The sequence below is a fragment of the Odocoileus virginianus genome, chromosome 23 (assembly GCF_023699985.2).
Source record: "Odocoileus virginianus isolate 20LAN1187 ecotype Illinois chromosome 23, Ovbor_1.2, whole genome shotgun sequence".
In the NCBI taxonomy this organism is placed as follows: Eukaryota; Metazoa; Chordata; class Mammalia; order Artiodactyla; family Cervidae; genus Odocoileus; species Odocoileus virginianus.
Window position 1 is genome coordinate 16,477,128 of NC_069696.1, and position 25,558 is coordinate 16,502,685.

Sequence of the window (25,558 nt, forward strand, 5' to 3'; positions counted from 1 at the left end):
GAAATACAAAAAACCTCGAATAGCCAAAGTAATCTTGAGAAAGAAGAATGGAACTGGAGGAATCAACCTGCCTGACTTCAGACTATACTACAAAGCCACAGTCATCAAGACAGTATGGTACTGGCACAAAGACAGAAATATAGATCAATGAAATAGAATAGAAAGCCCAGAGATAAATCCATGAGCCTATGGACACCTTCTCTTCGACAAAGGAGGCAAGAATATACAATGGAAAAAAGACAACCTCTTTAACAAGTGGTGCTGGGAAAACTGGTCAACCACTTGTAAAAGAATGAAACTAGAACACTTTCTAATACCAAACACAAAAATAAACTCAAAATGGTTAAAGATCTAAATGTAAGACCAGAAACTATAAAACGCCTAGAGGAGAACATAGGCAAAACACTCTCCGACATAAATCACAGCAGGATCCTCTATGACCCACCTCCCAGAATATTGGAAATAAAAGCAAAAATAAACAAATGGGACCTAATGAAACTTAAAAGCTCTTGCACAACAAAGGAAACTATAAGCAAGTTGAAAAGACAGCCCTCAGATTGGGAGAAAATAATAGCAAATGAAGCAACAGACAAAGGATTAATCTCAAAAATATGCAAGCAACTCCTGAAGCTCAATCCAGAAAAATAAATGACCCAATCAAAAAATGGGCCAAAGAACTAAACAGACATTTCTCCAAAGAAGACACACATATGGCTAACAAACACATGAAAAGATGCTCAACATCACTCATTATCAGAGAAATGCAAATCAAAACCACAATGAGGTACCATTACACGCCAGTCAGGATGGCTGCTATCCAAAAGTCTACAAGCAATAAATGCTGGAGAGGGTGTGGAGAAAAGGGAACCCTCTTACACTGTTGGTGGGAATGCAAATTAGTACAGCCACTATGGAAAACAGTGTGGAGATTTCTTAAAAAGCTGGAAATAGAACTGCCATATGACCCAGCAATCTGGGCATACACACCGAGGAAACCAGATCTGAAAGAGACACGTGCACCCCAATGTTCATCGCAGCTCTGTTTATAATAGCCAGGACATGGAAGCAACCTAGATGCCCATCAGCAGACGAATGGATGAGGAAGCTGTGGTACATATACACCATGGAATATTACTCAGCCATTAAAAAGAATTCATTTGAGTCAGTTCTAGTGAGGTGGATGAAACTAGAGCCCATTATACAGAGTGAAGTAAGCCAGAAAGATAAAGACCAATACAGTATACTAACGCATATATATGGAATTTAGAAAGATGGTAATGATAACCCTATATGCAAGACAGAAAAAGAGACACAGATGTACAGAACAGACTTTTGGACTCTGTGGGAGAAGGTGAGGGTGGGATGTTTCAAGAGAACAGCATCGAAACATGTATATTATCTAGGGTGAAACAGTTCACCAGCCCAGGCTGGATGCATGAGACAAGTGCTCGGGCCTGGTGCACTGGGAAGACCCAGAGGAATCGGGTGGAGAGGGAGGTGGGAGGGGGGATCAGGATGGGGAATACTTGTAAATCCATGGCTGATTCATGTCAATGTATGACAAAAACCACTACAATATTGTAAAGTAATTAGCCTCCAATTAATAAAAATAAATGAAAAAAAAAAGAAGTTAAAAAAAAAAAAAGAAAAAAAAAACTATGGGGTGGGGGAATAAAACCTATGGATGAGGTTAATAGCAGATTAAACTCAAACAGAATCAGTGAGATGGAAGCCAGAAGTGGAAAAATTACCCAGAATACAGCACACAGAGAGAAAAATCTTCAAAGTATTGAGAAAAAAATATTTTGTCAATTTAGCATTCTACACTGGCTAAATTATCACTCAAAATAAGGGTGAAATAAGACATTTCAAAGTCACTACTTTGTCACTACTTTCAGGAAGAAGAAAATTCAAGTCAGAAGGACAGTGAGTGAAGGGTGGGCTGACATGTGACTCCACGAGCAACCACACAGACTGGAGGCGAGAACAATGTGGACACAGGCCTGAGACTAAAGCTGAACTCCCGCCAGTGCAGGGAAGGGGGTGGGGGCAGTTTTACTTTAGGCTGTGTTAATCTCACATGTTACAAATTTAAGTGTATTTATGAAAATGATAGAAAGAATGTTTAACTCCAAAAACAAAGGTAGTTGAGGGAAAGAGGAATAAAGATAACGTGATCAACCAGAGGAAGAGCCCAAAGGGAGAAAAAAGCAGCGTAGACAAAACACAAAACAACACTGACGCCAGAGTGAGAGGCGGAAATCAGGTAGAGCGCTTCAGCACTCACAACAAAACACCATCAGAGGCTAATCTAAAAACGGCTACACAGACTGTTTACATAGAAGCACCTCTAACAATATAAAATGTAGAAAGAATAAAAGGAGAATGAGGGGAAAAGATATATGAGGTCAATACTCACAAAATAGTGCTATGCCTAGACTAAACATTGAAAAAAATTAAGGCTAAAAGCATCATTAAGAATAAATAAGGTACCATATAATGATACAAGGAATAATTTATCAGAAAGCTATAATAATTCTAAATCTGTTAGCATTAAAAACAAAGCCTGAAAAGACATATAAATCCCAAATTGGCAAAATTTCATGGAGAGGCTGCTAAAGTGGAATTTTATCCCACTTCTTTTAGTAACTTATAAATCAAGCAAAGGGAACATTAGAAAAGACATAGAATATTTGAATAACACAATTAACAAACTTAATACAATGGAGGTATGATCTTATGCGTGTGTGTATATTGTTGGATATATATATATGTGTGTGTGTGTGTGTGACACACGTACATATCTCCTTGTATCCAATAATTCCTATTGAACCACATACATGGCAACCAGAAAGTCTTTATTAAATCAATATTATTCAAATATACTCAAATATATTTATATTTGTATTTGTATTTTTTATATATATTTTTTACAAATAAATTCTATTTGTATTTGTACTCAAATATACTCAAAGATCAGTATTATGCAGATCATCTTCTCTGACCATAACAAAATAATAAATAAATCAGTAGCTAAGGGCGAGTCCTTCCTCAAAAATAAATAAATAAATACAAAGAAAGAAACCTAGTATACATTTGAAAGCTTAAAGTAAGCATACTTTTCAGTAATCCCTAAAGCAAACAATACAATGGATATCAGAAAATCAACAAGGTGAAATTAAAAATACTACTTATTAAGACTTAATGGGGGACTTCCCTGGTGGTCCTTTGGCCAAGACTCCGAGTTCCAAATGCAGGGGCCTGGGTTCAGTCCCTTCAGGGAACTAGATTCCACATGCTACAACTAAGACCCGACTTAACGGCCATAACTAAAGTGGAACTTGAAATTGTATAACCTCAAACACTCATTGTCAGAGAAAAGAAAGACTAAAAATTGAATTCAGTACCCAGCTGAAGAAATTTGAAAAAGGATCCTAACAACAATCAAAGCAGTAGAAAGAATTAAACAGAAGAAAACAAAATAGATAAATAGATTAGCAGAATGAAAAGTTGATTCTTTAGAAAAAGATTTGTATTCCTAGAAAAATAAAACTTAACATATCAGTCTTAGGATGAAATTGAACCTAAAAACACTGATAGATGTTAAATAACTAGAAGCAAACAAAACAAAACAAAAACCTACCCAGAAAAATTGCACCAGGCCCAGACAGTCAGAATATTCGGGTATTCTGCCCCTACAAGCTGCTCTGAGTTTGGAGAGGGTCTGCCCTGAACAGAGAAAGTTGGGTGTGAACAGTTTGTAGATGAAACTTTAGCAAATGTCCACTGAGCATGGACTTGAGACCGGGGCCTTGGACATAGCACTGAACCAAATCAGGAAAGCTTCCTCCCCATGGGGAGCCTGCATCCTGGGGGGAAAGACAGGTCCTAGACAATAAGCAACAAGTGATTTCAGGGCAGGCAGACACCAGGGTGCTGTGGAGGAAAGAGCAGAGTCGGGGCAGAGGAATAGTACAGGCGGGGAGAGCGGGCCCCCGGGGAGGGTCAGACAGCAGGACGCCCCCTGCCCCCCACCCCAGCCCCTTCACGGAAACCAGGGTGTGAGGCTCGGCAGGAGACAAAGCCGGCCTGCGGGGTTTGCAGTAAGAGGGGGGATGTGGGCCAGGCCTCTGTAGGCTGACTGGGAGAGGGAGGGAAAGGCTGGGATGTGGGTGAGGAAGTGGCCCAGGAGTGTGAAAGGAGGGCGTGGTGAGGGAGGGGGAGGCAGCCTCACCAGGAAGGCTGCCAGGACGCTGCAGGCAGGGGTGCTTAGGACCTTGAGGGTGCGGGCACTTACGGCCTCTGCAGTGGCTGGGGGGCCTGGGGGGCCAGGGAGTGGTGGGCAGTGTTCCACTGGACAGCTCTGACCCTGTGCCAGGCACGTTCTGGATGCTTTGCCCACATGAGCTTCCACAGGCCCTGGGCTTTTGAACCTGTGTTGGCAGGAAGTGGGGATGGGAGAACCATGGGTCTTTCTGGAATCTTAGCCCTGATGGAAGGGCCGTGGGGTCTGGGGACTCCTTGCCTTCAAGGACTAAGACAGGAGGGCAGAGAGGTAGGGCTGGGCTAGGAGGTGCTGAGGAGACTGGTGTCTTTTATTCTCAACAAAATAGCCTGTCCCTGGGCTTCCTGCTCCATCAACCCACCAGGCTGCAGGGCCAGGAGGACATTCTGTGGGGAAGGTGCTTCTGGGGGTTGGGGTTTTTGCCGCCTGCCAGAGTGGCAGTGGGTTGCGGAGTGGTACCAGCTTGAAATTTGTTCATCATGTGCCCATTCTTTGGGCTGGGTGCTCTGTGGCCCTGGCCCTGGCAGGGCAGGCCCAGTTGAGCCTGGAGACCAGGGTGTGGGTTGCTTCTCAGACGTGAGGTTTTCTCCTGAGAGCGCGGCATTCATGGTGCTGGGTGTACCAAGTACAGTGGGCCCCCGCGGAGGCTGGAGGGGGCCCCATGAGGTCGTCTCGGGGGACAGGTGGGTGTCTGGCCACCCAGGCCAAGGGCAGGGTTGCAGGGAGAGCCCAGAGGCCTGGGGCAGCTCTGAGGCTGGTTGTGGGGAGATGCAGCCTCCTTCCTCAGTCCCATCGCGACTCGGGGACTCTGGTGAATGTGGCCATGGCCACTCAGCTGCCACAGCAGGAGGGGGGAGGGACCCGGGGAGGGGCAGTTCTGGGTGACTCAGGGAGGGGAGACCAGGGGCAGGAAGACGGTGGAGACAGTGGGGCCGGGAAGCACTCGTTTCCTCTCTCCAGGGCTGGGCCACATGCTTCCCAAGGTGCTTCCTGCAGATAAGTGGGCTTCCAACAGCCCCTTCCTGCTTCCCCCCTTCCCCTACCCCTCCCATCCGCCCCAGCCTCTGGGGACCCTCAGCTCCCTCACTCAGGCCAGGCCCGTGGCCTTGGGAAGAGCCTGAACATCCTGGGGTCACACTCTTAGGCAGGGAGGGTCCGCCCAGGCCTGGGAAGAAAGCAGGAGCAGACTGCAGACAGCGCTGGACACAGTGGGGTCAGTGGAGTCCTGGGAGGCAGAGATTTTTCCTGGAGGGATGGTGGCTGGGGTGGGAGAGAGCCCGGTTTTCCTCAGGGGTCAGGGCTGGTCCTGGGTCTCACTCTGGGGCGACCAGAGACTGTTCCAGGGGCAGAAGGGCGGGTACTGTGGCGCTCTTTGGGGTGGGAGCTGTTCTCCAACGGGGTGTCAAGAACTGGTCTGTGTGGGGGTAGGGTGCTTCCAGGATGTCAGGGAAGGGTAGGGAGGTTTTCTCTGTGCGTGTTGGAGTGTGGGGGGGCGGGGGGCAGTTCATTCAAGTTTATTCCTGGGAGGCTCAGTGGATCCAGGGCTGCTCTTGGAGAAGGTGGGTGAGGCTGGGGTATTTTCTACCAGGATTAGAAGGTGTTCCCAAGCTGGGTTGTTCTGTGAAGGTTAGCAAGTGGGTCTTGTGAGAAGGGGAGCGGCCATGGGGGTCAGGGCCTGTTCTTTGGGGAGGAGTCCAGCACGGCGGGGGAGCTTTGTGGGAGTCAGAAGCTGTTTCTTGGGAAATCAGGGCCATTTCAACGTGAAGGGACTGCTCCTTGCTGTTGAAGAACCTTGAGGGCTCGGGTTTCCCAGCTCTGGGGTAGTTCTGCGAGGCTGACGAGTATGGGGGGGGGGGGGGGGGTAGCGTGCTCCAATGGGGCGGTGGTGCCGGAGCTAGTTTCTTTATTGCGCTCCCCTCTTCTCCGCCTACTCATCACCCCCTCCCGCGTTGCCACGACAACGCGTAAACCTAAAATTCACTTCCCGGTTGCAGGTGGAGACTAGTAGCGCCCCCTCCCCTAAGCCCTTCCTCTTAGGTCGCGCCCCCATCCTGTTGTCGCTAAGGTGACCGGGAGGGGGTGACAGGCGTCGGAGCTAGGCGAACCAGGGGAACTGGGGAGGGGGCTGGAGGAGGGGCGGGCCTCAGAGTCCGGAGCGAACTCCCCAAACTCTGCTAGAGATGCGGGAGCCGTGAGCCGCGCCGAACACAGTTCGGCGAGGTCCTAAGGGTTAAGTTGGAGGGTTAAATGCTCTGACTGTGGGAGAGACCCCGGGGCTCTGAGGTCCCTACCGTCCCACCTCCAGGATTGGGACCGGATTGGTCCCTGTCATTCCCGGGTCTTGAGTAGGGTGGGGAGAGGGGGTCGGTAGAGTGGGGAGAAGCTGCCACCCCCGGAAATTAATTCTACAGTTTTTCTCTCCCCTTCCTGCCCTGCCTCTGGTCCCAGTGCCCAAAGCGGCCCCCATCCCAGCTCCAAGACCCCCTCCTCGCCGCATCTTCCCCGGTGGTCCACGGATGCTCTTCCGCAGCCGAAGGGCGGCGCGGTCCTCGCTGCTCAGCCACTCCCCCCACACCGAGGCCTAGGAGTCCCCACACCCCCAGCACAGCCCCCAGGGTCCCCACCCTGCTGTGCGGCCCTCGCCTTTCGCGCGGACCCCACTCCCCACCCCGGGACCTCAGACAGTCTCCTTCGCCCTCGCCGGCCCTGAGCGTCCCGGCCCCCGCCTCCGGCTCAGCCCCCTGCCACCCCCGCTTCCCTCCCGGCTCAGGCCCCCTCCCCCCGCCGCCCCCGCCCCCGGGGAAGGCAGGCGCCGAGCGGAGCCGGGGCCGATGCAGCTGAGCCGCGCCGCCGCCGCCGCCGCCGCCGCCGCCGCCCCTGCGGAGCCCTCGGAGCCGCTGTCCCCGGCGCCGGCCCCGGCCCCGGCTCCCCCCGGCCCCCTCCCGCGCAGCGCGGCCGACGGGGCTCCGGTGGGGGGCCGGGGGGGGCCGGGGCGCGGCGAGGAGCCCCGGGGCGCCCAGCTCCTGGCCGCTAGCGGCCCCGGCCCGGGCGCGGGGATGGACGGCCCCGGGGCCAGCGCCGTGATCGTGCGCGTCGGCATCCCAGACCTGCAGCAGACGGTGAGCCTCGCCGCCCGGGTCCCGGCGGCACCCTCGTCCGCTCTCGCGGCCCCCCACCCGCGCGCCGCGAGCCGTGCGCGGGAGACCCCGGCCCCGGCCACTCGCCCCTCCCCCGCCGCCTCCGCCCGGACCCTCCCCACGGCCGGGCGGGGGCGGGGCCCGGGGAAGCACCGCCCCCGGGGCGAGGCCTCGCGAGCGGGGCGCAGAGGCGGGGGTCCGCGGCCTGCGCTCCCGCGCCGGGACTCGGGCGGCGCCCCGGGCCTCCGTGCCCAGCGCTGGCCTGGCGGCCCGATCGGCTCACGACCGCGCTCCGCTGCAGAAGTGCCTGCGCCTGGACCCGGCCGCGCCCGTTTGGGCCGCCAAGCAGCGCGTGCTCTGCGCCCTCAACCACAGCCTCCAGGACGCGCTCAACTACGGGCTCTTCCAGCCGCCCTCTCGGGGCCGCGCCGGCAAGTTCCTGGACGAGGAGAGGCTTCTGCAGGAATACCCGCCCAACCTAGACACGCCCCTGCCCTACCTGGAGGTGAGCAGCAGCCGGGGACGGGCAGAGCCCCGAGCTCCGGAGGGTGCGGCAGAGAGGGGCACGGACTGGGGGAGTTAGTGTATGCGGGGCGAGTGAGGAGTGAGCCGCGTGCAGGTGCGCGGTCAGCAGCACGTGCGACGGGGTGTGAGCGGGCGTGACTGCCTAGAGCGCCGCGTGGAGTACGCCCGCCGCGGGCTGTGTGCACATCTGTGTCTTGTCTTCCTGCCACCGCCCGTGCAGTTTTCCTAAGGACAGTCTAAGTCTTCCTCTTTGCTCACCTGTTCATGATGTAAAGGCCGTTGAGCACCCTGTGAGCAAGGGGGCCACATCCAGTTTGGGGGGGGGGGGTGGCAAGTGCAATGGGCTTTGGAACAAGCGTTATGGTCTCTGAGCTCAGCTGACTGGGCCTCCCTGGTGGCACAGGCAGGTAGGCACAGTTCTGTCCAGAGAGGGGTGTCTAGGAAGGTAGGCCTGGAACCTGGTCTTGGAAGAGTACTGAGGTTTCCAGGGAATCCTGGGGGTGGGGGTGAGACAGGAAGGGCACAGCAGGCAGAGGGACCGCTGGGCGTGCAGCACACCTGTCCTCAGTGCAGGTCGTGTCCATGGTGTGTGCACGGGCTGGTGAGGCCGGCCGGCAGGAGCTTTGTTATGGGGGCGATGAGCAGTGGGGCCCTGGCCACACAGCAGTGGGCAGGACTCCATTCTGTGCCTGCTTTCACTTACTCAGTCCAGGTGGGTGCCTTTTTCTGCCTTGTCTTTACCTGAGCAGTTTCGATACAAGAGACGAGTTTATGCCCAGAACCTCATTGATGATAAGCAGTTTGCAAAGCTTCACACAAAGGTAAGGAGGCAGCCACAGCGAGGGGACTCCAAGGTGACCTTCTGCACTCCCTCCAGTCCCCTCCCCGCCATGGCCAATGCTCCCCTAGCTCAGCCTTAGCAGGATTTTGTGATGTCAAAAATGTCCTTGAAAAATTCCTTTCTTGAGGCCTTCCCCCTGTTCCCAGAACGGCCACTCCAGCTTGGTTGGGCTGGCCAGCTTTTGCTCAGGCTGCTATCTCCTGTCATCAGGGACCCAGCGTGGGTGTTGGGGGTGGCTAGAGGGCCGGATGCAGACTCTGGGCACCATGACTTTGGGGTGGTTGGTCTGGTGATGGGTTCCACTCAGGTCAGACTCTCACTGACCCCTCTGGTGGGCCCCTGGCTAAGGGGTGGAGTGCAGTAGGGTGCAGTGTCTTTGTGGGGGCTATGTGAGCGGATGTGGTTGTTGAGGGGAGCTGGGCTGGGGTGGGGAGAACAGGGCATCTGGGACTTAGTGGTCATCCAGTGCTAGGCACTTGAAATTAGGCATCTTGTTATTTTTTTTTTTTCTGGGACGGACTATCATTAACCCATTTCATAGATGAAGATACTGAGTCGCAGAGAATTTAAGTGACTTGCTTACAGCTCTGCATCCAGTGATGTTGGGATTGAACCCAGATCTTCTGACTCTGGGCCCCTAGGCATACCTGTGGGGTCTTTACTCCTGGGTACTGTTGCTAGGAGGGTCTGACCCCACATGCTCTTTGGGGGGCACCTCCCTGCCTTTTCTGAATGTAGGAGGGGCAGGGTGGGTACCCTGGCCCTTTCCATAGGCAGACTCCCTGAGTTCCCACCCCAGGCTCCTGTGGGCCAGTGGACATTTACTTGCTGGACACTTCACTGACAGTCTCTGGGGCCTAAGAGAGGGATCTATACACTCACCCCTGTGCTCCAGTGACCCCCTCGTGACCCTAGAGTCTCCGTGCCAGACTCCTCTGCTGCCGTGGTTCTGTGGCTAGGCAGAGACTCCCTCACTGGTCTTGGTATAACCCATCACCCTGGATTCCTCCCGTAGTTACCTCTCCTCCAAAGCTGACCTCAGTGACCTGCAGGACACCAATGACTCTTGACCTTCAGTGAGTCTCACTTGGTTTTAGGATGAGTTTCAACTCCGTGCCACAGTCCTGTGTTTCTGCCTGCCTGGCCTCTGGCCGGCCCCCAGCACCACGTTAGGCCTCTCCCCGCCCACCCCCACCCCCACACTGGTGGGGCTGAGGTCTTTCCTCTCAGCTCTGAACATCCTTTCTCCTGTCTCATTGTCCTAATCTGCCAGAGGGTGCCCTCTCGCATGGAGCTGTCCCCACGGCACCTTGTCCTATTTCTGATGCGTTTTGTTTCTAGAGGGCCTGGGTACCTGGGGCCTCAGGCCAGGGTACCTTGCCTGCTGCAGGCAGCACTGTAGCACCAGCGGGAGCTTAGTGAGGCTTTGGTGAGTGAATTGATGCATAACTGGGTGAGTGAAGGAAAAGCAGTCAGAGTCACATCACAGGAGGGGACACCTGGCAGGAGAGCGGGGCCCTGGAGCTGGAATCTGTCGTGGGGTGAGCACGTGAGAAAGATGCACTGGAGAAGGAGCAGGCTACCTGGGGAGCGGAGGTGCAGGCTGCCCCGGGCTGGCTCCTGCCCATGTGGCTTCAGGCTTTTCCAGGCTGGACAGGTTGGGGCATCAGGGCCAGGAAGAGAAGCCAGGGCAGAGGCTGAAGCTGAGGGAGGGAACTCACTTAGCTGGGCTTGGGGGGCGAGGAAGGATCTGGAGCAGCATGCGGATCCAGTGGAGCTGGGATTGGGGCCACAGTGGGAGTGCAAGGTTAGGGTAACACGGGAAAGGGAGAAGGTCATGGTGGAGGCTGATGGGTCAGACTGAGGGGTGTGGTAGTTCCCTGGGGCATGTGGGTGATGGTCAGATGATGGTCGTCAAGTGTGGGCTGATCAGGATGGCTGGCTATTCCAGGCAAACCTGAAGAAGTTTATGGAATACGTCCAGCTGCACAGCACAGACAAGGTGGCCCGCCTGCTGGACAAGGGGCTGGACCCCAACTTCCACGATCCTGACTCAGGAGGTGAGAAGCGGATCAGGGAGGGGCATGGTCTGGGAATGGCCAGGACTGTGACCTCCGCCTGTCCCTTGTACCTAGAGTGCCCGCTGAGCCTTGCCGCCCAGTTGGACGATGCCACTGACCTGCTGAAGGTGCTGAAGAATGGCGGTGCTCACCTGGACTTCCGCACACGAGACGGGCTCACGGCCGTGCACTGTGCCACGCGGCAGCGGAATGCGGCTGCCTTGACGGTCAGTGCAGGCCCAGCCCTCGCTGGAGCGTCGTGTGACCCCGGAGCGGAAAGAGGCTGGCCTGGCATGAATACTGGGGTTCTTGCCCTCAGACCCTGCTGGACCTGGGCGCCTCACCGGACTACAAGGACAGCCGCGGCCTGACGCCCTTGTACCACAGCGCCCTGGGCGGGGGGGACGCCCTCTGCTGCGAGCTGCTCCTGCACGACCATGCTCAGCTGGGGACCACCGACGAGAATGGCTGGCAGGAAGTCCACCAGGTAGGCGGGGGCACGGGGGCAGGGCCCCGGGCTCAGCCTGTGGGTCTGGGCTGTGCCCAGGGCCCAGCAGTGCCCCCCCTCCCCCAGGCCTGCCGCTTCGGGCACGTGCAGCACTTGGAGCACCTGCTGTTCTACGGAGCTGACATGGGGGCTCAGAACGCCTCTGGGAACACAGCCCTGCACATCTGTGCCCTCTACAACCAGGTCGGTCTGCACGCTTGCACACGAATGTGCACACAGGTGATGCTGTGCAGTGACTACGTGTGTGTGCATGTCTGGCCCTATGTATCACACCACAGCTGCGTATTCTGCCTCTTGCAGTGAGCTGTGGCCTTGCAGGTCTATGTGTGCCTATCGTTTCCCTGAACACATGTGTCATACATGTGTGTTCTGAACAACCACATGTGCATTGTATGCATGTGGACCCTCTGAGCTAGCTAGGATCTACACACTTACACCTGACCTGCCCGTCCCTATGCTACACGTGTGTGTGTTGAACACGTAGCCCTGGGCCCTGTGTGTGCATGTGTTGTCACCCAGCTGTGACCCCTCCTCCAATCTTCCTGCAGGAGAGCTGTGCCCGTGTCCTGCTTTTCCGCGGAGCCAACAAGGATGTCCGCAATTACAACAGCCAGACAGCCTTCCAGGTACATGAATGTCTGCAGGAGTGTGGGGCTCCCCAGGGCATGTCTCTCCATCTCTGTGTGGCTTGGTCTTTCTGGACCTTGGTCTATTCCCTATAAAGCAGTGAGGGAGCTCTGGGCCCAGGGTCGTCCCAGGGTGAGGTGGGGGAAGGGGGTGAGCCAGGGCAGTGCCCGGCTCTTATGAGGGGTGCTCACTGAGGATGGCTCCCTCGGCCCCCCTTCCAGGGAGAAGAGAGGAGGGTCAGAGGGCTCTGGGGCTAGGGGAGAACAGGTGTGGGCTGTGACTGTCCATTCAGGGGCCTTCACAGGTCACGTGGGGAGACCAGGTGTGTGGAGGGGCCATTCCGAGAATGGGCAGGGTGGCCAGTGTGTTCCAGCTTTAGCTCTGAGAGTCTTGTGTCCCAGGAGACCCCTCAGTCCCACACAGACTGGGGTGGTGGGTGAGACAGGGGCCAAGGTCTGAGCCTGGGGCCCCCAACTGAGGACGACCCTGCTCGGGCATTCAGGGAGCCCCCAGGGCTGAGGGGAGGTGAGTCTGTGCTGCTGAGCCTCCCCCCCCCCCCGCCCCACCCAGGTGGCCATCATAGCGGGGAACTTTGAGCTCGCGGAGGTCATCAAGACCCACAAAGATTCGGACGTCGGTGAGTTCTGCCCACCGAGGGCCCTGCCGGCGTGGATTTGTGGGGGTTGTCGGGGCCCACTCGGGCAGGAGTGAGTGGGGCTGTTACAGGGGAGCCCCTGACCCAGAGCCTTTTCCTCCTGTTCCCCCAGTGGCCCCATCCGTGGGCTCTGCAGGTGCAGGGAATGTGCTGAGGGGAGGGCCTGTGCAGGTGGACAGTCAGGTTAGGGTCACGGTTAGGTGAGGGCTGCGGATCGCGGTTAGAGTCAGGTCAGCATTGGGGTATGGTTGTAATGGTTCAGTTCAGTCCCTCAGTTGTGTCCGACTCTCTGTGACCCCATGGACTGCAGCACGCCAGGCCTCCCTGTCCGTCACCAACTCCCGGAGTTTACCCAAACTCAAGTCCATGGAGTCGGTGATGCCATCCAACCATCTCATCCTCTGTCGTCCCCTTCTCCTCCTGCCTTCAATCGTAATTGTTACCACTGTGGATTTAGGGATCAGCTTAGGTTGGAAGCAGGAGTAGAGTTAGGTCAAGGTTCGTTTTCCTGTGAGGTCGTGTGAAGGGCCAGCAGGAGACATGTGGCAGTGTAGCTCCACCGCAGATGCTCAGCATTTCACTTCAGCTGGAAACGTAAGACAGTTTAAGTGGCCCATAGTCAGCTTCCTTGCATGACAAGACCACCTGTATGCATGTGTGAAGACATTAAAACGCAGTGGTAGGGATGCGTGTGGGGAAGGGGGCAGCCATCTCAGGCAAGGGGCTCTGAGCTCTCGGCAGCCAGCGCTTCGGGGGGGGGGGGGGCCCCAGCACGTGCCGCAGAGGGAACCCAGGAGCTGCTGTCTAGTCTGAACCTCAGGCCTCAGGGGCCACCCTCTCCCAGGGCAGTGTTGGCTGTGGGTCTGCCCAGGAACCTGTCCTGCAAATCCTGAGCCTCCCCTCCCCATGTGGACTGGCTGGGGGTGGGCCTCTCCTCCTGAAAAGAGTATTTTCTGGCCAGAGGCTGCCCCTTCCAGCCCCTTCCAGATGGCTGCCCTGTCTCTGCTCCCTCTGTCCTGGGCAGACAAGGCTTTCTGCCCACGGCGCTCCTGGGAACAGACTCCCAGGCTTCCCTCTCTGTTGGGACTGCAGTACCTGATGCCTCCATTTTTACAAAGTTTAAAGTGACAGTGGACAGCAAAGGGCTAAGGCTGGTCCCAGGGTCTGAGTCCTTGTTGGTTCTAATGTGAGGTTATGGTAGGCTACGGTTAGGATAAGGTCAAGTTCATGTTTAAGGAGTCTTCGTATATAGTCTCCCCTGAACAGACCTGCCGGCAGTGAGGCTTGGTTGTGAGCCCCTTGTTTCCAAGCAGGGTCAGGGGTCTGTGACAGTGGGCAGACCCTGTACCCTCCAGCAGCAGCAGCTGATGCATGTTGAGCACGTAATTGAGCCAATGAAATGGTGCTGGCTTGCGGTCCAGGTTCTGCTTGGGAGAGAACTGTGGTGAAGCCTGAGGTCTGAACTGGGGTAAGAGGCAGAGCAGGGGCTCCAGTTATGGTCTGGTTGGGGCTGCTACTTGTTTTGGAGGAGGTCGTCAGCCTGGGACAAGCTTGGTTTCTGGATGTGTGGGGCTCTATCTTCTGCTTGTGATGTCACTTTGGGAAAGTGGCTTGGGACTTCTGTGCCTCAGTTTCCTTAGGTAAAATAAAGTCTTTTATGGTTCTTTACTCCTTCCCCCACTGACCTTATGCAGTATTGGCTTCCGTGGGTCTGGACTCTGGCCAGTAGCCTTGGTCCAGCTGGTTGGACGGAGGGTGGGGGCTTGTCTGTGGTCCAGGCTAAGTCAGGAAGGCCTCAGCTGCCCCTCATCTTTGGACAGAGATGCCAGGGCTCCTGGGGTCGCCATTATCAGCTTCTGTCTGGCTGATCCAGGGTGCGCTTACCTGGCTGGGGTCAGGCATTTGTGGCTGAGCTGAGAGGTCACATCAGTTAGTCCCATTGTTGGCATCAGTTCTGCTGGCCACGCACCCTTACTTGCTCAGATGTCACACATACACTCAGATGACACAGCCAGATGCGCCTGAGTTACAGGGGAGTATATTCTGAGCATCTATGATAACCCTCTCAACAAGCCCCCAGTGAGTGATTACTGTTAGTCCATTTTTACAGAGGAGGAAACTCCAGGCACAGAGGGGTTAATAGCAGAGCCTGTCTTCAGACCAGAGCGACCCAGAGATCCACCCTTGTTCCCCCACTCCCTCGGCACACGCTCCCTCTGGGAGTCAGTGGTCACGTCTCACCTCGGCTTGGGGACCCAGGTGGGACCTGTGCACAGAGGAGGAGCAGCAGGGAGGCTCTGCCCAGCCATCCTTCCTTTTCCTCTGGCACGAAGCCGCCTGGAGGGATCTTGTAGGCTGAGCCCTGTCATCACTCTTCAGGGAACAGGTCACCTGGAAGCCTCTTGGCAGCCCCCCTGCCACCCCTAGACTGACCCGCAGGAGGCAGGGACCCTGCCTGGGAGCAGCCACCTCTGCTTCCTCACCTGCCTCGGGCTGCCTCTGTGTCCTCAGGCGCTCCGCCCATCTCTTGTGGACACTCTGAAGCACACTTCTCACTGACTTGTCCCAGAGTGCTTTTGAAGAGTGCCCTAGGAAAGTGCTTCTCACTTTGTAGTGTACATTTGAGTCACCCAGGGATCTAGTTAAATGTAGATTCTGACTCAGAGGGTCTGGGTGGAGCCTGAGATTTCCTAAGGAGCTGGAGGTGAGGCTGCTGGTCTGCACACTAGAACAGGGCTTGGCAAACAATGCCCCCAGGCCAAATCCAGCCTTTTGTCGTTGATTTTAATTGAGGCTTTAAAATCAAAGATTTAAATTTCAGTTAAAATCAGATTCATGTAACATAAAATTAACTATTTTAAATTGAATAATTTAGTGGTATTTAAGACATTCACAACCAACTCTATTGAATTCCGTAACATTTTCATCATCGCAAATGGAAACTCTGTATATATTAAGCAATTATTCCACATTCCGCTCTCCCTCAGCCGCTGTCAACCATTAACATACTTTCTGTCTATGTAGATTTACCTATTCTGGATATTTCATGTAAGTGGAATGATGCTTGGTGTTTGGCTTCCTTCAACAAACTGAAGCATGTTTTCCAACTTAATCCATATTGCAGGATGTATCACTACTTCATTACTTTTTATGGCTGAATAATATTCCACTGTTTGTATCTGTGACATTTTGTTTATCCATTCATCCTTTGGTAGACATTTAAGTGGTTTCCACCCTTTGGCTATTGTGAATATTGCTGTATGGACATGTGTGAAATGTATTTGTTTGAATACTATTTTCAGTTATTTTGGGTACATACTTAGAGTAGAATTGCTGTGTCATATGATAATTCTATGTTTAATTTTTCAAGGAACTGCTAAATTGTTTTTCACCATTTTACATTCCCACCAGAAATGCATGATGGTTCCAAATTCTTCAAATCCTCACCAATACTTGTTATTACCTTAAAAAAAAAATTATAGCCATTCTAGTCCAAGTGAAGAGGTATCTCATTGAGGTTTTGATTTGCATTTTCTTAACAGCTATTGATGCATCTTTTCATGTGCTTGTTGGATGTTTGTATATCTTCTTTGGAGAAATGTCAAGTTCTTTGATCATTTTTAAATTGCTCATAGAATACATTAGAAAGTGTTCCTTCCTCTTCTATTTTTTTGGGAAGAATTTCAGAAGGATTTTGCTAATTCCTCTTTAAATGTTTGGAAGAATTCGTTAGTGATGCCATCTGATGCTGGACTTTTCTTTGTTGGTAGATTTGTGATTACTGATCCAATCTCCTTGCTTTTTATAGGCCTGTTTAGATTTTTTATTTCTTCTTGAGTCAGTTTTGGTAATCTGCATTTTCCTAAAAACTTCTCCATCTTATCTAGTTTATCTAATTTGCTGGCATACAATTATTCATAGTATTCTCTTATATTCCTTTTTAATTGTGTAACACCAGGTAGTAACACTTCAATTTTCATTTCTGTTTTCCTTTATTTGTGTCCCCTTCTCTAATTTTTTTCCTTAGTCTAGTTAAAGGTTTGTCAATTTTATTGATATTTTTTTAAGGAACAAATTTTGGTGTCATTGATTCCCTGTGTATTTCTAATCTCTATTTTGTTTATCTCATGTAGTCTTTACTATTTCCTTCCTTTGGGTTTGGTTTGCTTCTCTTTTTCTAGTTCTTTAAATAGGTTCCCCCCCCCCTTTTTTCTGAGACTTCCCTTTTTAATGTAGGTGTTACAGCTATAAATTTCCCTTTTAGTACCACTTTTGCTGCATCTCATAAGTTTTGGTATGTTCTATTTTTGTTTTTATTTTCTCAAAATGTTTTCGATTTTCCTTATGATTTCTATTTTGACATATTGGTTGTTTAAGAGTGTTTAACTTTTCACATATTTGGGAATTTTCCAGGTTTTTTTCCCCCTGCTATTTATTTTGAGCTCCATTCCATTGTCTCTGCAGAAGATACTTTGTATAATTTCAGTCTTTTTAAATTTATTGAGACTTTTTTGGTGACCTCACAAATGATCTATCCTGGAGAATGTTTCACGTGCACTTGAGAATAATGTGTATTCTGCTTTTGTTTTGTGGAGTGTCCTATATATATCTGTTAGGTCTAACTGGTTCAAATCTTCTATATTCTTACTGATCTTCTCTCTAGATGCTCTATCCATTATTGAAAGCAGGGTGTTGAAGTCTTAAATATTATTGTAGAACTGTCTATTTCTCCAAATATATCAATGTTTGTTTCTATATATTTTGATGCTTTGTTGTTTGTTACATATATGTTAATAATTGTTAATCTAGTTGACAAATTGACACTTTTATCAAATATAATGTCCTCTGTCTCTCTTAATACTTTTTAAGTCTATTTTGTTTGATATTACTGTAGCTATATAGATCTCTTTTGGTTACTATTTACATGAAATATTTTCTTTTATCCTTTTATTTTAAGCCTACTTGTGTCTTTGGATCTAAAGTGACTCTTTTGTAAAAGCATATAGTTGGATCATGTTTTAATCACCATCTGCTATTTAAATAAAGTTTTATTGGAACTCAGCCACACCCATTTGCTCATATATATTATTTGAGGCTGTTTTCACACTGCAGTGGCTGGGCTGAGTCCTTGCAACAGAGACTGAATGGCTTGCAAAGTCTGAAATGTTTACTATCTTATTCTTTACAGATGTTTGCCAACCCCTGGTCTAGAATATCTCTTTTACAGTTTCTCTGGTGATAGTCGACTGCAAATAGCTCCACACAGGGGCAGTCTGGTGAGGTCTGTCACGTGTGGCCGGTTTTTTGTCTCTCTGGAAGCCTGTGAGATGGGCAGTTCCAAGAGCAGATCTAAGCAGTCCCGAGACCTCATCTGGCTGACAGGAAGGGCAGGCTTTTACCTCTGAAGCTAGAGTTAGAGGCAGCATGGTATGTGACCCTGTCCTCTCCCGCCCATCCCAGCTTCAGTCATAGGGTGATCAACTGACCTGTTTTGCCTGGGACTGAGGCAGTCCCTGGGACAGAGGATTTTCCTTTTGAAATCTGGAAATACCAGGCAAAACAGGACAAGTTGGTTCCCTAATTTGGCCGCCCAGAGTCTCACCTGTTCCCCCCCCCCCCACCCCCAGTGCCATTCAGGGAAACCCCCAGCTACGCGAAGCGGCGGCGGCTGGCCGGCCCGAGCGCCCTGGCCTCACCTCGGCCCCTGCAGCGCTCAGCCAGTGACATCAACCTGAAGGGCGAGGTGCAGCCGGCAGCTTCTCCTGGACCTTCACTGCGAAGCCTCCCCCACCAGCTGCTGCTCCAGCGACTGCAGGAGGAGAAAGACCGGGACCGGGATGGGGACCAGCAGAATGATGGCAGCCCTGCCACAGGCAGGGGCAGCCGGAGCAAGATCAGGTAGGAGGAGGCGGGCCTGAGCCAGGAAGAGCCAGCACGGGGCGGGCGAGTGGCAGGGACAGGCCTGCTGGTGTGGCTCTGCAGGGTTGAGCTGAGGTTTGGGTGGGGGCCTCCCCGGGTGGGAAAGGGAAAACAGTGAGGTCCCCTGGCCTGGGGCAGGCTCCCCCACACTGAGCTCTGGAGTCAGACTTGTGCTGAGGGCAGTGGACAGCTGTGGGAGGATGCTGGGAGGAGAGGGTCTAGTCAGACCTGTGGTTTAGAAAGGTTCGTGCCATGCCAGGGAGGAGGACGAGGGCTGGGATGAGGCAGGGCTGGGTGAGCTGTGCTAAGAGGTTAGGGACTGGCGCGTCCTCTCCATGAGGGCTTCAAATCCATAGGTGGGCCCCAACCCTGTTCCCAAAGGAGAGTCTTGGTGTTTTCTTAACCCCTCTGGCCCGGTATAACCACGGGTCTCCATAGTTCTTCTCTTTACCCTTCACTGTGAGTGCTGGGATCCTGAGAACCAAAGACTTGTCATTCCTAGAACTTATAACAAAAAGCCTCAGGAGCCCCACTAGACTCTTGAGCTGGAGCCCCACTAGACTCTTGGGCTGGAACCCCACTGAGCCGAGCAGTGGGAGTGAAAGGTGGTTACTGGCTCTGCAGACAGATGGTCGGAGTCCAGTGCACTCCTTGCATCCACTACCTGTGTGGCCTTGAGCACATTAGCCAGCCACTCTGTGCCTGGGTTTCTCATCATTTAGGCATGACTGGTCCTACCCAAAACATTTCCTTTGGGAAGACTTCTGGAGCCTGGCAGTGAAGGCTCCCTATTTGGACCCCTGGCCCACAGCACAAGCCAGTCCTGCTGATGAAGGCCTCTCTCCTCCCCACACCTTCAAGGCAGGAGCTGTCTCTCTTGTTTCCTGCAGTTTCTCCTGAGCCAGTCACATACAAGGTGCTTCAGAGACATGTTGAATGAAAGAGTTACATAAATAGCACTTTGTTTTCACAATGACAGCTTTCACAGTGACAGCTGGGCTGAACAGTATAGTGTGTATCATATCACTTAACCTTGACCTTGTATGAGGCTGTGCTCTATTTTATAGATGAGGGTCCTAACACTCAGGTGGGCTAAATGACTCAGCTAGGAAGCAGCTTAACTTGCCCCCAGGTAGACCTCATTCCCAAACTTGCTAAGTGTGAGCATTCAGCAGAGGGCCTGGGTTGCAACAGGAGCTTATAAATGCCACTTCTTCCTCTGCTGTTGTCCCTGCTCATACAGTCTTGACCTGTGATGTCTTCTCTGTATTTCTGTGTCCCTACCCAGACTGCAAGGCTATTTGCCCTGCCCCGAATCACTTCAATTCTCCCCCCAAATTTTGCATAGCCCTGTGGCTAAAAGAGCAAACTTTGCTATGTTTCAGTTCTGCAGAGGCTACTCCTGAGTTGGAGCTGTGTGGAAGCTCTGCTTTCATTTGGTTTTTGTATATTCACTCATCCTTTTAGCAAACACAAACTAAGACTTGCTCTGGGTGGGGCTCCAGCTCACTGCTCTGTGGGGAGAATAGAATTTTTATTACTCTTTTTTCAACAAACATTTAGTAGGTGCCTAGGGTGCCAACTCGGAGAAGGCAATGGCAGCCCACTCCAGTACTCTTGCCTGGAGAATCCCAGGGACGGGGGAGCCTCGTGGGCTGCCGTCTATGGGGCTGCACAGAGTCGGACGTGACTGAAGCGACTTAGCAGCAGCAGCAGCAGGGTGCCAGCTGTGGTGGGGGCTAATAGCAGGGAGTTCTAAAAGTCTCAGGACACTGATAGCTGGGGCCCAGGGCTCAGAAGCAATTAAGTGGGGAGTGATCCAGGTAAGGGAGCCTCCCAGTGAGCGGCCAGGAGCGGGGCTGAGGAAGTTTGGCGCACTCTGTAGGGAGAGGGCCTCAGTGGGAGATCACCTTTGGTCGCTGGAGAGGAAGTGTCTCGAGTTGGAGCTGCTGTCGGTGGGGGTGGCATAGAGGTGGGGGAGGTGGCGCCCCCTCTTGGCAAAGCCTGGCCTGAAATGTCAGAGTGTCCACCCGCATCACAGAGCAGGGCAGAGAAGGCTGAGTGTTCGAAGCTGAGGGGTAACTTCACAGTTGGCCAGGGGAGCAGGACTGGGATAGTTGAGGTGCTGGGAACGGCCAGGGCAGAGAAAGGAAGGCGCCAACGTATTACTGAAGTGCAGCTAATTCTCGCCTCCGAGAGCCTGGCTATTGGCGAAGACTGTGGACGCGGTCCGCCCAGGTGCTAGGGAGACGGTGCAGGCCTCTGAGTAGGCAAAGGCTGAGGACTGAGGCCTCGGGCTTGGTGCCCAGGCGGTCAGCGTGGAGAGGGCATGAGCATCCGAGGCGGATGTCCGGGAGGAGAGGCCCCAGGTCCAGAGGGGGATTCGGGCGCCCAGCACACGCGGCGGTCACGGTGTGAGGTGGCCAAGGCCCTAGCTGGAGGTGGGGGCGGGGGGGCGCGGACCCGCCGAGGGAGCCCCTCCTGGAGGCTAGGCGAACCCTGAACCGTTTCTGAGACGCTCTTCTCCAGTCCGAAGCCCTTTCGGACTTCCTCTCCTGGCCGGCCTCGCCTCCCGGTTTCCCGGTGCTCCTCCGTCGGACCGACCCCTCCCCAGCCTTCTCCTCCGCGCACCGTAGCCCTCCCTGGCCCGGTGGCCTCTCCCGCGTCCGGGCCGCGGCGACCGGGCCGCAGGGGGAGAGGAGGGAGCCCGGCCCGCCGCCCGCAGAGGGAGGAGCCGGGCCGCGGAGGAGGCGGGGCGCGCGGAGCGGCCGCGGCATGGAGCGAGCCCGGCGCGCCCGGGAGCGCAGCCCCGCGGCCCCGGAGCCCTGAGCGGGCGCGGCTCGTGCGCTGGCGGGAGCGGGCCGGGCGCGGCGGCGCGGCCCATGGAGCGGCCCCGGGCCGGGCCCCCGGCGGGCGGGCGGGCGGCGGCGGGCGGCGGGTGGCGGGCGCTGCGGCGGCGGCTGCGGTGAGGCCGGCGGCGGGGCCGGGCCGCGCGCCATGGAGGCCCCGGGCGCCGGCTTCGCGTGCCCGCTGCCCCCCGGCATCGCGTCCGTCACCTACGTGTTCGTCTACAGCCCGAGCGGGCCCGGCGGCCCGGGCGGCCCCGGCCCCGCGCCCGGCCCCGGCCCGGCGCCCCCCGCGCCCCCCGCGCCGCCGCCCCGGGGCCCGAAGCGGAAACTTTACAGCGCAGTCCCCGGCCGCAAGTTCATCGCCGTGAAGGCGCACAGCCCGCAGGGCGAGGGCGAGATCCCGCTGCACCGCGGCGAGGCCGTGAAGGGTGAGGGGGCGCGGGGGGCGGGGTCGCGGGGGGCGCGGCGCCGGGCCTCCTGGGGTTCGCGGGCGCCACTCTGGGCGCCCGCCCCGCTTCTCGGGGACCGTGGAGGGTCTGTCATGAGGGGTGTCCCTGGGAACTCTGAGCGGCCGCGGTCATTATGGGATGTCTGTGCCACTGGGGATCCCTTGTGTCACTGTGAAGGGAGGGCTGTTTGTCTTTCCGGGGCTTCTGTCATGTGGGTTTCTCTCCATCCTCTGTCATCTTGGGCTCCCCAAAATGTCACCACAGGGGCGCCTCTTCTCATGGGGGTGTTTCTGTGTCGTTCTGGGGGCTGGTGGTGTTGGGGTTCTCATGTTCGTAGGACCCTATCCTGTTACAGAGCTTCCTTGAATTATGGGGTCCCTGTGTCACTTCTGGGACTTTCTTCATTGGAAACGCTTGTGATGTGTGGAATATCTGCCATTCTAAGGGGTATCTCTGATAGTCATGTGGGTGCCTGTAATGAGGGGATCCTGTGCCGTGACAAGCCCCTCCCATTACGGGGTCTCCGTCATCACTGGGGTCCGCCCCTCATGCGTGCCCTCTGCCCAGGGAGCCTGAGGAAGAAGCAGTTGTGTTGGTCAGCTCTCCGTGGTCCATCATGGGGCCCGACCTCCTGGCCACAGCACAGTGACCCTCAGCTCTTGGCAGTGGCCCCTGGGATGGGCACCAGAGCAAGGATGAGAGTTGGTTCAAGAGCAGGGAGGAGAGCCGGCAGAAGCAGGACTGTGGCCCCTGCCTCTGCCTCCTGTCCCCCCTCGAGTGTGTCCATCTGTGCATCTCTTTGTCCCTCACATGCCCATCCTGTGCTGTGCCCATCTGTTCTTTTCTCTCTTCCGTGTGGATCCCAAAATTTTCCCAGGGAAAAAGCCAGGCGGATGAAGGGAGGGAAGGGAAGAGAAGGAGAGAGAGGTGAAGGTTGGGTGGTGATAGTGGAGATGGAGGTCGGGGGCGGAGGGCGGTCAGGTGGGCTCTGGGCTGCGCCCCTCTGCCCTGACAAGCCTGTCTGGCTTCTGTCCCCCCAGTGCTCAGCATTGGGGAGGGCGGTTTTTGGGAGGGGACCGTGAAAGGCCGCACGGGCTGGTTCCCGGCTGACTGCGTGGAGGAGGTGCAGATGAGACAGTATGACACCCGGCACGGTGAGTGACCCCTGCTCCCCCTGGATGGCTCCTGAGGGTACCTCTTCTTCCAGCTTCCCATTGCTCTTGCTTGGAAGCACATCCACTTTATATTCACAGAGAAAAGACTAGAACAAATTCAAACACACAGAAGTAGATGCAAACTCATGTACATGGCAGATATGCCACATACCCCACACTTACCAACACACACGTGTACATCTGGACCCTGGACAGCTGTGGAGACACTTGTGACATGCCCACAGAATGCACTCGTGTGAATGTGCACCAGTCTGGGATCCCCCATGTGGCTCTCATGACCACAATCCTCCCTAGACAAGGTTCTTCCGTCAACGCTGGATACTTGGAGTGTGTGACTGCTGTGTGGCTGGCAAGCAAGTAAAGAGGTCAGTGTGAGAAAAGAGGCGTCATTCCAAAGTGGACAGATTGTCCAAGTGGGCAGTGCAGGGAGGCCTGGACCAGCCAAGAGGAAACGAGGCCAGCTGGGCCCAGAGGGGCTGTCATGGGTGCCCCGGGGCCAGGATGGTCTAAAGGCAGCAGGTGGGGGATGACTGCATCCTCAGCCGGCAGGGAGGATGTGGGGGCAAGGGCCATGGCTCCTGGGGCTGGTCCGCAGCCTCCGTGTGACCCGGCTGGTCACCTGTACCTCCAGGAAGGAGCCCTCTGGGTGCTGGGATCTGAGGTGGCCCTGCCAGTAGGGAGGAGAGACTGGTCCTTTCAAACCCAGCCGGAGCTGACTGCAAGCCCTGGAGGCTGCTCGGCCCATAGGTATTTCCGGCCCCAAGAGCTAGTGGGACCAGGGAGTCCCCTCCTGAGCGGTGGCTCGTGGTGGTCACTAATGGTGTGTCTGGACCCAGGGTGCACACATCTATCTTTCTGCACACCAGGGGCTCAGACCCAGTTGCCATGCTTCCTTATCCTGGCTTGAGAATTTCCCCAGGGCAGCCCACCCCGTGTGGCCTGGGCCTCTGCCCTGGGTGGAACGTGGCCGCTGATCCACTCCTGGGCAGGATCCTTTACCGTCATCCTTGGCTGCTCACCACCTTGCCCTGATGGCTCTCCTTGTGGCTAGGAGCCTGGAAGGGACATGACCCCTTCTAGTCTGCCCAGGTGGGCAGGTGGGGTGGTGTGTTGAGGTGGAAAATGATTTCAGCAGTTTGGGCGCTGGTGCCAACTGTGGGTAGGAGAGGGGGGAGGAAGCCTCCAGACCTGCCTAGGGAGGAGCCCTCTGCTCCCCCATAGGGTGGGGAATGAAGGTTCTGGTTTGAGAGCTGTGTGGGTCCAGGAGCAGCTAGAGCTGAGTCTGAAGCTGGGGAGGAAGGGAGAGAGGTCTGGACTGGACTGAGAATTTGAGAACAGCTGACGCTTCTTAGGTGCTTGGCATGTGCTGGATGCTGTGTTGGGAGCTGGGATCACAGGGGCTGGCTCTGCGCTGAGTGAGGAGCAGGTGTGCACTGTGCTCCAGCAGGCATGTTGTTGTGTGCTGTGACGGCGTGAGCCCAGGGAGGCTCCCTGATTTGGTTGAAGGAGTCAGAGAGGGCTTCTAAGCAGAGGGGTTGTTTGAACTGAGCCTTGAAGGGTGGCTGGGGCCCGCCAGGTGGTCAGCTGACGGTTGAGGCAGAGCCTGCTGGCCAGAGTGTGGCATGGCCTGCTGCATCTGCACGTGCTGGCACCCAGCGTGCTCCGAGCAGGGTCAGGATGCCTGGCTTGGTTTTTCCCTCTTTTACATTTAAGAATTCACTGATTCGTCCCAGCAGGCCTGGGAGGTGGGGACAGTTGTTGTTAGTCTGTCTCTAAGAGGATGGGTTTCACAGTCCGAGGAGCAGAGTCTTGTTTGCAGGGTAGGCAGTGGGCTGCCGGGTCTGTGCTGTGACCGCCACACTTCACGGGCTCTGGTGTGAGTAAACCTGAACTGGGCAGGGATGGGGCTGGAGTCAGGGGTCCTGGGACCAGGAGCATTAGTTCGTGGCGGTGTCACAGGAGGAGGAGTCTGGGGGAGGGGGTTGCTGTCCTGATTGTGCCGTTCATTTAGGGTTAGGTGATGGTCCAGGCAGGACAAAGCAAGGAGGTGGAGCCGGGGAGGGCAGGGCTGGGCCAGGGTCACGGAGAAGGGAGAGGACACAGAATAACCTGCTGAGGGGGCTATAGGCCTCTGGGCAATTGTGGGGTCCCCTGGAGGAGGGCTGGGGCTCTGGGCTTTGCAATCTGAACATGTCAGAAGGTACTGGGTAGGTGGGAGCGTTTCATAGGTTGGCAGGGAGACAGGCCTGCCAGGCTGCCTGCTGGTGGGTGGGAATCACCTCTGTCCTCATCTGCAGGCCTGGCCCAGCTGCTCTGGACAGAGTCTCTGGTCTGGGACCCAAGGGCTGAGTTCTGCCAGAGGTGAGAGGGCGGCCCAGGAACACAAACCTGCTTCCAACAGGCCCAGATCCAAAGAAGGATCTGTTTCTGAGACTGGAGCAGGGACTTAGAGGCCAAGGAGAGGACACTGCCAACACGTGTGGGCCAGGCGACACCCATGGTCAGCAGAGCGTGGCTCCCACGGTGCC

General features: G+C 54.8%; 1 protein-coding gene and 1 long non-coding RNA gene across 6 annotated transcripts in view; one reads left to right on the plus strand and one right to left on the minus strand.

Annotated features, from left to right (window-relative positions):
* The first annotated feature begins 5,380 nt into the window (after positions 1-5,380).
* The window catches only part of SHANK3 (SH3 and multiple ankyrin repeat domains 3), a 54,062-nt gene continuing 33,884 nt past the window's right edge, over positions 5,381-25,558 (plus strand). For all 5 annotated transcript variants that reach the window (XM_070453620.1, XM_070453616.1, XM_070453617.1 and 2 more), the window contains exons 1-13: positions 5,381-5,498; positions 6,734-7,404; positions 7,724-7,927; positions 8,697-8,768; positions 10,740-10,848; positions 10,924-11,075; positions 11,168-11,335; positions 11,423-11,539; positions 11,905-11,982; positions 12,554-12,620; positions 18,266-18,536; positions 21,632-21,834; positions 22,896-23,009. In XM_070453620.1, the coding sequence (XP_070309721.1) occupies positions 7,117-7,404; positions 7,724-7,927; positions 8,697-8,768; positions 10,740-10,848; positions 10,924-11,075; positions 11,168-11,335; positions 11,423-11,539; positions 11,905-11,982; positions 12,554-12,620; positions 18,266-18,536; positions 21,632-21,834; positions 22,896-23,009 (1,843 nt within the window). In that variant the 5' untranslated portion in view covers positions 5,381-5,498; positions 6,734-7,116. The remainder of the gene's footprint in view (positions 5,499-6,733; positions 7,405-7,723; positions 7,928-8,696; positions 8,769-10,739; positions 10,849-10,923; positions 11,076-11,167; positions 11,336-11,422; positions 11,540-11,904; positions 11,983-12,553; positions 12,621-18,265; positions 18,537-21,631; positions 21,835-22,895; positions 23,010-25,558) is intronic.
* On the minus strand, positions 12,872-14,999 carry LOC139030593 (uncharacterized). The gene is made up of 2 exons (XR_011482986.1): positions 14,523-14,999; positions 12,872-13,224 (listed from the first exon to the last, which is right to left on the minus strand). It is a non-coding gene; the product is annotated as an uncharacterized lncRNA (long non-coding RNA).